Consider the following 12045-nt stretch of genomic DNA (forward strand, 5'->3'; position numbering starts at 1 on the left):
TCAGCCTTTATTTCAAGGAGTTTAGAGTACAAGAGTAAGACAGTCTTGCTGCAAATGTACAAAGCTTTGGTGAGACCACGTCTGGAGGAGTGTTGAAGGAAAGATATACTTACTCTAGATGAAGTGCATTGAAGGTTCATTAGACTGATCCCTGGGTCGAGGGGTTTATCCTATGAGGAGAGAGTGGGTAGAATGGGCCAATATTCTCCACTTTAGCAGAATGAGAGATGATCTCATTAAAACATTTAAAAATTCGGAGATGTTTTGACAGAGTTGATGCTGAGAGGCTCTTTCCCCTGGCTGCAGAGCCCAGGACAATCTCAGGATAATAGGGCAGGAGAAGCAACCATTTCAGACTGTGATAAGGAGAAATTCCTTCATTCATAAGAATGTGAATCTTTGGAATTCTCTGCCCTAGAGAACAGTTGTTGAGTGCATTGAAGGTTGGGATCGATTAAGAATTTTGGACTGTCAGGCTTGTGGGCCCATATGGCCTACTCCTGTCCCCTTTTGTTCTGTTTTACACAGGGACCACTGGCAACATCTCCTCTAGTTTTTCCATTTGGTGCAGCCTGTTCATTTGAATATGTGGTACCTTTAAATTATTTTGTGTGGCCATACACATTGGTATCTTAAGGGATTGGCCTACACAGGAACATAGGGCTTAGGAGTGGGAGTAGGCCATTTGGCCCTTCAAGCCTGCTCCATCATTCAATAAGATCATGGCTGATCTGGTTGCAGTCTCAGTTCCACTTTCCTGTCTGCTCCCCATAACCCTGGACTCCCTTGTCTATCAAAAATCCGTCTAATTGTGCCTTGAATAAATTCAATGACCCAGCATCCACTTCTCTCTGGGGAAGAGAATTCCACAGACTAACAACTCTCTGAGCAAAAAATTTTCTCATCATCTTAGTCTTAAAAGAGATACCCTTATTTTTAAACTGTGTCCCCAAGTTCTAGTCTCTCCCACAAGAGGAAACATCTGCCCGGTATCCACCCTATCAAATTCCCCTCAGGATCTTATATGTTTCAATAAGATCACCTCTCATTCTTCTAAGCTCCAATGGGTAAAGGCCCAACCTGCTCAAGCTTTCCTCATAAGACAACCCCTTTCATTCCAGGTATCAGCTAAGTGAACATTCTCTGACTGCTTCTAACGCATTTATATTGTTTCTTAAATAAGGAGACCAAAACTGTACACAGTACTCCAGATGTGGTCTTGCCAAGGCCCTGTACAGCTGCAGGTACCTTTGGGAACACTCTGGGTTGCTGCATAGCTTCTGCATGCAGTTTACAGGGAACACTGGGTGCTGGTTGTCATGGTACCTGGTTATGGCTCAGATTGCTGCCCATGATGTCCCATGTCCTGACACACAGGCCAATAGCAATGCAGCTGCACCTGCAATAAATTGGTGCCTTTGAAGTTTGAAACCTTCGGAAGTAGAGAAACTTCTCTCTTTTGGCCCAAAGACTGATAATATTTTAAATTCCTGCATGGGAGCACTTGGTCTTTTGTGCTCCGAGCCAAAATATTCAACAATTGAAAGCACTGGGAGATTTTCCAGCAATGTGTTCAGGGCTTTTAGACAATTTACACACAGTCTTTGGAAAAGATCACAGAACAAAAGACTCATTACATCCTTCAAATTGCTGCGGCAGGTACAGCAATACCATCTCCCAGTCTTACAGCAACACCTTACACAGGTCCCCAGTAAAAAAGAAACTTGCATTTATATAGCGCCCTTCACAACCACCAGATATTTCAAAGTGCTTTACAGTCAATGGAGTATGTTTGAAGTGTAGTCACTGTTTAAAGATAGGAACAGTGATTACACTTCATGCTTACTGATTCATAAAACCACCTGTGTATTTACAATGTAATCCTTGCTCTGATTGGGGTGTGGTAAATCGTGATGAGATATTTAGTTGTGCAGAGTAGGAAGATTCTGGTCTCCCTGTCTCCAATCCCCTCCCACCCTCCATCCCAATCTCTGCTGTTTAGCTGATCTCAGCCACTGTCTTTGACCTCTACACTGGGCTGATCCCAGAACAGCCTCCAGTGTAAACAGGATCAAAACCGGTTCTAATTACAGTCAAACTGTGAGGAGGTACATTTCTCAAGAGCAGGCTCTCCTAGCCATTACCTCAGGGGAATTGTTTTCTGCCAGAATTGGTGGGGATGGAACGGGAAGCTATTCCCATCCCACTGTGAATGCGGATTTCAGTGTTCATACCTGATGTTGAAGCAATGCCAAATCCAGGTTTCCGGGAAAAAAGTTCTTTTCCTCTTCTCGGCTCTGAACAGGAGAAATAAGCCAAGCGTTAGAGAGGAGCAGAATGTCAGCGAGATGGCAGCTAGACAAAATCTAACAGAGATGGAATTTCTCTCATCCACCTTTAAGGTCAGCACCTACACGCCCTGGAGCATAAAATTCACAAGCTCTTTCACCTCTCTCTCTTTTATCAATGGCACTCTGAACTCTCCTAGCTTGTTGCTCCAAACCCCAGGGTCAGAAGATAATGGGTTCAAACCCCACTCCAGGAACTTCAGCACAAAATCCGGGCTGACGCTCTAAGGCAGGGGTTCCCAAACCTTGGGCTGTGACCAAGGGCGAGATTTTGGGGTGGCGAGCTCCAAGGACGTAATGGTGGCTGTGGAACAGAGACTCTATCGAGAAAGTCCAAGGACCAGCTCAGAGATTCCATGATACACGCTCCCAATTTTTTTTTCTCCCAGGCTCGCAGTTCTCTGGCAGCAGAGGGGAGTGAGCAAGCTTCGCACAGGGAGCCTCCGTGTCTGCCCTGAGCGCAGCCACACACTGGTCTGCATCAAATCGCCATGTTGGTCAAGCCTGGATGTCACATCAGAAATCAGATCTGCACCATCACATACACTGCCAGATCTTGAGATTCTGTGTCACAACATGCATGTGTCTCGTTAGGCCCAGTGAGTAAGCTAACTTTCACAAAATAGTTTAAATTTAAAAACACATGATTTCCATGTGTTTAAAGTTATTGTGCACTTTAATAATAAAATAGTCAAGGTTGCTATGCTGCTGTTTTGTTTCATTTTTGCATCATCCCACCACTCCCACTCAACAATACTCGTACCAACCCCAAATTTTCACTCTAGGGTCACACCGGGGAAAAGTTTGGCAAGCGCCGCACCATCAGAGGGTCAGGACTGAAGGAGCACCGCACCATCGGAATGGCTGTGTTTCAGTGAGGTGTTAAAACGAGGGGGGGAAAATGCTGCAATTATCAGATGACTGGATAACTGAGCAGACATAGAATCGTTCTCATCCAATAGTGCCTGTGCTCACTCTTTGAAATAACTATCCAATTAGTTCCAATTCCCAAGCTGTGCAACTTCTCCTTTTCAAGTAGATACACTGTCCACAACCCCCAACTCCATCTAGTTAGTCATGTTGTCTGTTTGCTAATACTGCCATAGTGAAGTTTATTCCAGCACCATCTGCCCACCATCAATGAATGGTAGGACCCTAGGAAGTACAGTGGATCAGAGGGACCTTGGTGTACATGTCCATAGATCCCTGAAGGCAGCAGCACGAGTAGATAAGGTGGTTAAGGCGGCATATGGGATACTTCCCTTTATTAGCCGAGGCATAGAATACAAGAGCAGGGAGGTTATGTTGGAGCTGTATAAAACGCTAGTTAGGCCACAGCTGGAGTACTGTGTGCAATTCTGGTCGCCACACAATAGGAAGGATGTGATTGCACTGGAGAGGGTGCAGAGGAGATTCACCAGGATGTTGCCTGGGCAGGAGTGTTTCAGCTATGAAGAGAGACTGGATTGGCTGGGGTTATTTTACTTAGAGCAGAGAAGGCCAAGGGAGGACCTGATAGAGGTATACAAAATTATGAGGGGCATAGACAGGGTAGATAGGAAGTAACTTTTCCCCTTAGCGGAGGTGTCAATAACCAGGAGGCATAGGTTTAAGGTAAGGGCAGGAGGTTTAGAGGGCATTTGAGGAAAAATGTTTTCACCCAGAGGGTGGTTGGAATCTGGAACACACTGCCTGAGGGAGTGGTAGAGGCAGAAACCCTCACAACATTTAAGAAGTATTTAGATGAGCACTTGAAACACCACAGTATACAGGGCTACAGGTCAAGTGCTGGAAAATGGGATTAGAATAGATAGGTGCTTTTTGGCTGGCAAGGACATGATGGGTGGAAGGGCCTGTTTCTGTGCTGTATAACTTTATGACTCTATGACTATCTTCCTGACCCGCAATGGAGCTCTCACAGCTTTACAACAAGGAGAATAGCGTCAGTAAAACACATCAGCGTCCAATCAGGCAAAGACTTAAGCCAAAGCACAGAGCGTTTCTCTTACCTGGGTACAATCCTTGGGTGCAAGGCTGCTACAAGGGTACCAGTGTGGGGCTGGAAAGCAGGCACTGCCTCGTCTGTGTACATCCCCCCATTCTGTCTGTGATTCAGGCTCACTATATCCGTCATAACCACCAGGCCCGTTTCCTAGGTAACCGAGGAAGCAGAGGCAGATCAGAGAACGAGTTCTGGATAGAATAACTTCCACCACCCGGAATTGTTCGGAATGAGTACTGGGTATGCCGCAGAACACAAGGGTTTGGGGTGGGGGTGGGGATAGGAACTGAATGAGATTTTGTGCTCCAAGCTCCTGCCCCCTCACCACACCCACCCCACATTCGCCAGCTTCAGCTCCATTACTGTGTGGAAGTACGTTCAAGAATGGAGTGCCCCACCCTGAAAACTGCAGGGAGAGTGGTCAACAAGCAGGGTTCAACTGGAACGAGAGAGAATTTAGTCAGGCGGAAATGGTTAGAGCATGAGAAACTATTCAACTGACCAACCAATGGAACTCACTCAACACACCGAGGGCTTTGAGGCACAATGTCCAGTGGGACCTGGGTCAGATCCCAGAGATAGTTCATTGCAGCTGAGAGAGCATTGGTGATGGTGGTGGGGCACCCCAAATCAGTCTCAATGGCTACAGATTAAATGGGCTCTCGATTATTTGGGGTTGGAAAATGTCCATGTTTGAGTTGAGGGTAAAATTAGGAAGAACTGGAATGCCCCTCACTGATTTACTACCTAGGCACACACAAGAAGAATCTACACGTACCCCAGTGAGAGTCAGTGTCTGTGTGTGGGACCCATACCCCAGTGAGAGTCAGTGTGTGTGTGTGGGACCCATACCCCAGTGAGAGTCAGTGTGTGTGTGTGGGACCCATACCCCAGTGAGAGTCAGTGTGCGTGTGTGTGTGTGTGGGACCCGTACCCCAGTGAGAGTTAGTGTGTGTTTGGGCGGATATTGGAAATAAAAAGCCTGTTAGAGGAGAACCAGAGAAGTGGGAGTTGGTGCTTACACTAAAGGCGAAGTGGGCATCCTTGGTGATATCCCAGTGCCAGGGAAACACGGATGATCTTCTCTTCCGTCGACGCCGTGACGACAGCCCTGGCCACCAGAAATGACCATCATCCTTTGGAATTCCAAAAGCATCCGAAACATCATAATCAGCTAACTCCTGGAATACCTGGAGATTGATCAGATATGGTTAAAGGTAGGATTAAAGCAGGGGAGCCCTCAGATGCCCGATACATAAACAGTGGGCACAGTCAGGCATGTAGAAGACCAGGGAAAGAGTGACACTCTCTGCACTGTACAGACCCAGGCATCTCTATCCCTAGATATTCCCAGTGTCTCCCCACCTGCAAGTCACTAAAGCCCCTTGTTGGTAATTGTACCTCAAGAGGTTTTCCTGTGACCAAGGCTTACACTGTTGATCGGAGTTATACTGCTGCTGTTGAGACAAGCTGCCCATCTCTCTCTAACGCACGCACACACAGTGAGTCACTGAGTAAATGTCGACTGACCCAGGAAGTGTCAGGGAGTTGAGCAGAGAATCCCAAGTCTATTGGTCTGAGCTGGGGAAGGGGAACAAGTGGAAAGAAATCAGCCAGCATTCCTGCTCCTGAAGACTGATCAATGAGTCCCCCTGGAAAATGCAAATAAGGACAGGACTGGGTCTACTGTATGTCCCCCCCATGGTAAAATGTGTAGATATCACTGTTTCATACAAGGGGTATGGCCTATTGATGAAGGTACTGGTGTGGAAACTGCGATCAATGTGACCCTCACTCCAGTGAGGACCTGCACCTCTGGACAGGGGGGAAAAGGGTCATTAATCCTTATGTCATCCTTTTCCCACTACTGGAGATTTTCCCAAATGGTTTGGACAGCTGAGGATTACATGTGGCAAACATGCAGATGAAAGCTCTCATTAGACCCCATCTGAAGCGCTCAGTTCTGGCTCCATACCTCAGGAATGAGATATTGGCCTTGGAGGGGGTGCAGTGCAGATTCAGCAGAATGCCATCAGGTCTGAAAGGGTTTAAAATCACAAGGACAGGTTACATAGACTAGGCTTGTAATTTACCTTGCATTCAGAAGATTAAGGGGTTATCTGGTCTAGGGGGTTTAAGACGAGTAAAAGAATTGATAGTTTCTCTCTATGGACCTTATTCTCATGGGAGAAGCTTAGAACAAAGAGCCAGGCCATTCAGGGTGAGGTCAGGAAGCACTTCTTCACACAAGGGGAGTGGAAATCTGGAACTCTCTCCCCCAAAAAGCTGCTGAGGCTGGGGTGTGGACATTGAAAATGTCAAAAACTGAGATCAATAGATTGTTCATCTCCTCTGATCAGCTCTGAAGAAGGGTCATACAGACTCGAGACGTTAACTCTGTTTCTCTCTCCGCAGATGCTGTCAGACCTGCTGAGTTTTTCCAGCATTTCCTGTTTTTGTTTCAGATTTCCAACATCCGCAGTATTTTGCTTTTATGTTGATAGATTTTTATTGGGTAAGGACATTAAAGGTTACAGGGCCAAGGTGGGCGTATGAAGTTCAGATTCACATTAGCCATGATCTAATGGGATGGTAGAACAGGCTCAAAGGGGTGAATGGCCTCCTCCTGTTGCTATGTTCCAGAGACTGTGGTTTCTATATGTTGGTAAAAGGAGTTTGATTACCTTCTCGGTGGTGAGCTGGAAGCCTGGTTTCAACAGGTACACACTCTTATCCACAGTCGCAACACAAACACAGGATCTTGCCTCTCCTTTCACTGCGACACTGATGAGGTCACCAGGCATCGTCTTGTTGGTAGAAAGTGAAATTGATACCTGGACGTTCGACCAAAAAACGGAAGTTGTGAATCTTTCACATTGTTGTGTTCCCCTGGATCAATTGGCTTTCTTTCCTAGTTTAAGCTGCTTGTATCCTAACTAGCACCAAGTCATGTTCACCCGTCAGCCTCTATGCTCATTTACCAACACTGACTCCCAGTCCAGCAATGCCTCGATTTTAAAATTCTCATCCTTGCTTCCATTTTTCTACATGGTTTCATTCCCTTCCTATCTCTGAAATCTCCTCCAGCCCCACAACCCTCTGAGATCTCAGCACTCCTCTAATTTTGGTCGCTTGAGCATCCCAGATTTTAGTCACTTTTAATCACTTTAATCACCATTGGTGGCCGTGCCTTCAGCTGCCTGAGCCATAAATTCTGGAATTCTCTCTGTAAATCACTCTGCTTCTCACTTCTCCTCCAAACTCTCCTTAAAACCTACCTCTTAGGACAGGTGCCCAAAAACTTGGCCAATCTCGTTGTGTGTCTTGGTGACAAATTTTGTTCGATAAAGCTCCTGTGAAGCACCTTGGGCCATGTTACTGATAAAAGTGCTAAATAAATGCAAGTTGTTGTAGTTGTTCTGAACCCACCTTATTCTCGTAGGACGGTTGGACTGGAATTTGTATGCTGTCGGTGATTCCCTCGCCATTCTCCCGCACGTAGTAGACAAGCAGCCGGGATAAAGGGATCATGTCATGTGTGACAGTGAAATGTAAGAAAGTGCTGCATACATCCACCTCACTGGCTGAAGATTTGGACTGATCTGAGGAGAAAGCAGCAGTTTCAGCTCATTCAACTCCCACCTTTCCGAATGTTCATCAAATATTACAGAATTATAAAGCACAGGATGAGGCCATTCAGCCCATTGCACCTGTGCTGGCGCCTTGAAAGAGCTACCCAATTAGTCCCACTCCCCCTGCTCTTTCCCCATAGCCCTGTAAATATTCTTCTTCAAATATTAATCCAATTTTCTTTTGAAAGTTCTTATTGAATCTGCTTCGACCCGCCTCTTGGGCAGCGCATTCCAGATCACAACAACTCGCTGCATGAAAAAAAAATATTGCCTCATTTCCCCTCTGGTTCTTTTACCAATTACCTTAAATCTGTCTCCCTCCGGTTATAGCTTCTCTCTTTTTACTCTACCAAATTCCTTCATGATTTTGAACACCTCAACTAAGTCTCCCCTTAACCTTCTCTTTGTCCACCCCACCCTCTACGATATTAGGGGGAAGGTGATAGTCATTGCCTCACACGACTACCTTTCCAAGCTATGCAATGGGAACTGAGCATCCTCCTCTCCTGAGGAAGCTAAAGGTGGATAAGCTCACCAGGCTGACCGTGAAGGGCTGGTTTTCTCTAAATCAGATTGATAGCACAAGGCCACATAATGCAGGGTGCAATAATCTAACCTGGGGTGTACAGTACATTACAGCATCCTGTTGTCACCCAGGGTTCAATAAATGCAGACAGATAGAAGCAATTTAGGTCTCCATCCCCCTCTATCTTTGCCATGCCGTTTCTTTCTCTCCATTTCTCTGGCATCTATCCGTCCCTTTCTCCCTCCCCAACCTTCCTCCCTTTCACTCACAGCTCTGTGGAGTCTGTTTTTCCTTGTCGAAGGTGACTGTGGCTCTCTTGCTCCGTTGCTGAGTGACACTTGCTGGCTGCCTTCCTGTTTTTACGATGGTCCCCCGTGAAGCCAGCTCGTAGTGTAATGTGAAGTCACAGGAGCAGGTGGATTTCAGAGCAATCTGAGCTTCCTCCCCGACCTGGAATTGTGACAAGAGTTTTATCCAGTTTTATTTTAAGATGAGGTGGCCTAAGCTGCTGAGTTGGTCACTGCCAAGGATCCCACCTAGAGTGGCATTGTCACGCAGGGCAGGAAGGGTCAAGCGTCTAGCCCCAGTCTGGGCTGGGATCGCTGGTCAGTCTCACAGCAATGAGGGTCACTAGTGGCTCAGCATACAGGGCTTAGAGCGCAGAGCTGGGGATCCCACTCCAGATTACAGTCTGGTTACAAGCAAGTTCATGACCATCATGTGAATTAGGATCAGTACTGCGGCACTGACATATATTAACAAACTGGACTTGGTATAATTTAAAAGTTTGTAGATGATACAAAACTCAAGCGTAATAAGCAATGAAGAGAATAGCAGCCTTTGGGGATTGGTGAGACGGGCAGACGTCTGGCAGATGAAATTGGACTCAAGTGTGAAATGTTACATTTGGTGGGAAGAATGAGGAGAAGCAATTTGAACTAAATGGAACAATTTTATAGGAGCTGCAGGAACAGAGACACCTGCAGGGTGTACGTACACAAATCTTTGAAGGTGGCAGGGCAAGTTGAGAAGGCTGTTGAATAAGAATATTGGATCCTTGGGTTTATTAATAGAGGAAAAGATTACAAAAGCAAGGAAGTTATGCTCAACCTTTATAAATCATTAGTCAGGCCCCAGTTGGAGCAGTGTGGTCAATTCGGTGAATCCCACTTTAGGAAGGATGTCAAGGCCTTGGAGAGGGTGCAGAGGAGATTTACTAGGATGTTCCCAGAGATGTGGCTTCTCTGCTTTAAGGAGAACAATCCCAGCTAATATGGAGAGGCTGGAGAAGCTGGGATCGTTCTCCTTAAAGCAGAGAAGGTTAAGGGGAGTTTTGATAGAAGTGTTCAAAATCATGAAGGGTTTTGATACAGTAAATAAGAGAAACTGTTTCTAGTGGCAGGAGGTCAGTAACCAGAGGGACACAGATTTAAGATGATTAGCAAAAGAATCAGGAGGGGAAGATGGGAAGATTTTTTTTTACACAAAGCGAGTTGTTGTGATCTGGAATGCGCTGCCTGAAAGAGCAGTGGAAGCATATTCAGTAGGAACTTTCAAAAGAGAATTGGATAAATGCTTGAAAAGAAGAAACTTTCAGGACTTTGGGGAAAGAGCAGGGGGGTGGGGGATGAATTGGATAGATCTTTCAAAGAGCCAGCACAGGCCTAATGGGCTGAATGGTCTCCTCCTGTGGTGCAACATTCTATTATTAGAATTGGGTCTGGGTTTTTTGCAGGTTTTAACCTGCAGCTGTCAGTGCCCATCTCTGATCTAATTGATATTTGCAGAAACTCTGTGCTGTGCTCGGTTTCCTGGGATTGGACATCAAGAATTCAGATTCAGTGTGAAATAATTCCTCACCTGGAAGGCTTTGTCCGGCCCCTGAAGTTGAATATGGCATTTGCTCGGTGAATACCAGCTGCTGATGGAGAGATAACTGGGCAGATACTGGTCACCAGCTGGTGTCCCATTGATAGCTGTCACCTTAGTCTGAGGAAGAGCAAGAATATTATCATGGGGATTAGATGTGTCTCAATAAAAGTGGGGAGCTTGAATGAGCACAGTGAATCATTACAGGCACAATTTTTAAACAATGCCCAGACCCATGCCCACCCTCAGTGACACCATGATTGGTTGAATGGGGTGATGTTGGCCAAGAGGCAAAAGTTTCCACTAACTGCACTTCCATCATTATTTATAATATTCATTCTTGGGATATGATCGTCACTGACTAGACCAGCATTTATTACCCATCCCTAGTTGCCCTTGAGAAGGTGGTGGTGAGCTGCCTTCTTGAACTGCTGCAGTCCATGTGGTGTAGGTACACCCACAGTGCTGTTAGGGAGGGAGTTCCAGGATTTTAACCCTGTGACAGTGAAGGAACAGCGATATATTTCTAAGCCAGGATGGTGAGCAGCTTGGAGGGGAACTTGGAGGTGGTGGTGTTTCCATGGGTTTGCTAGAAACACAGGACTTAGGAGCAGGAGTAGGCCATTCAGCCCATCGAACCCAGTCCACTATTCAATGAGATCACGGTTGATCTGTGATCTGAACTCCACTTTCCTGTCTGACCCCCCACCATAACCCTCGACTCTCTTATCTATAAAAAATCTATCCAACTCAGCCTTGAATAAATTCAATGTTGTCCTTGCCCTTCCTGGCGGTAGAGGTAACGGGTTTGGAATTACCCGTGTCCATCTTATTCACGATTGCCAAATTTTGCCCAGGCCAAAAGCTGGCAGGATGGGACAAATGACTCCATTCCTCAGTGACAGATCCTGAAACCAGACCATGCGGTCGGGAAAATAAATCTTTGGTTTTGAACACTGGCTTCTGGTTATAGTGTACCTTCGGAGATTCATCACTGTCTGCAAGCGCACGCTACACAAACATCACTAATCCCCTCTGTGCTTTAATGTGCATGGGTATGTGTGCATGTGTCTGTGTGTATGAACAGACAAGTTACTGTCTGTTTGTGTGCGAGTGAATGATTGGATGCAGCCTCACACTCTCTTCTCTCTCATTCAGCCTCTCTGACCCACACAGTAGCTCCCCTCACCTCCAGCCAGACGTACTGGGCAGCAGTCGGAATGGACGGGATCTCAAACTCCACCCTGCTGTTCTCCGACACCAGCTCACTCGTGTACACGTTGTCCTTCGGAGTGAGCTCGGCTTTGATGCGCACAGTGATACCGTTTGCGGGACTTCCATCAGGATACATCACCTCCACCTGGGAAAACACAGCAAATATCTGAGCAAAGTAAACAGTCAGTCAAGGCCAACAGGACTCACAAGAGAGATTCTCACAGTCAACAACCCTCATACCTATAATGCCTTTAATGGAGTGAAATATCCTGAGGCATTCTGCAGGAGTGTTATCAAACTGAATGCGACACTGAGTCACATAAGGAGATATTAGGGTAGGTGACCAAATGTGAATCTGAATTGAACAAGTGGCTAAATTCACTGTGTAATAAAACTACAGATTACCAACTGATTGGTCAACACAACAATGAAGTAAATTAAAGATGAAACATC

At 46.1% G+C, this 12045-nt stretch overlaps 1 protein-coding gene across 2 annotated transcripts in view; it reads right to left on the reverse strand.

Moving 5' to 3' along the window:
* cpamd8 (C3 and PZP like alpha-2-macroglobulin domain containing 8) overlaps window positions 1-12045 on the reverse strand; it is a 136593-nt gene that overhangs the window by 98851 nt on the left and 25697 nt on the right. For both annotated transcript variants that reach the window (XM_078556145.1, XM_078556146.1), the window contains exons 12-19: window positions 11567-11737; window positions 10369-10497; window positions 8778-8958; window positions 7780-7952; window positions 7035-7184; window positions 5373-5540; window positions 4358-4500; window positions 2235-2297 (exon numbers count right to left, since the gene is read on the reverse strand). In XM_078556145.1, the coding sequence (XP_078412271.1) occupies window positions 2235-2297; window positions 4358-4500; window positions 5373-5540; window positions 7035-7184; window positions 7780-7952; window positions 8778-8958; window positions 10369-10497; window positions 11567-11737 (1178 nt within the window). The remainder of the gene's footprint in view (window positions 1-2234; window positions 2298-4357; window positions 4501-5372; window positions 5541-7034; window positions 7185-7779; window positions 7953-8777; window positions 8959-10368; window positions 10498-11566; window positions 11738-12045) is intronic.

The sequence above is a fragment of the Cetorhinus maximus genome, chromosome 13 (assembly GCF_964194155.1).
Source record: "Cetorhinus maximus chromosome 13, sCetMax3.hap1.1, whole genome shotgun sequence".
NCBI classification, from domain to species: Eukaryota; Metazoa; Chordata; class Chondrichthyes; order Lamniformes; family Cetorhinidae; genus Cetorhinus; species Cetorhinus maximus.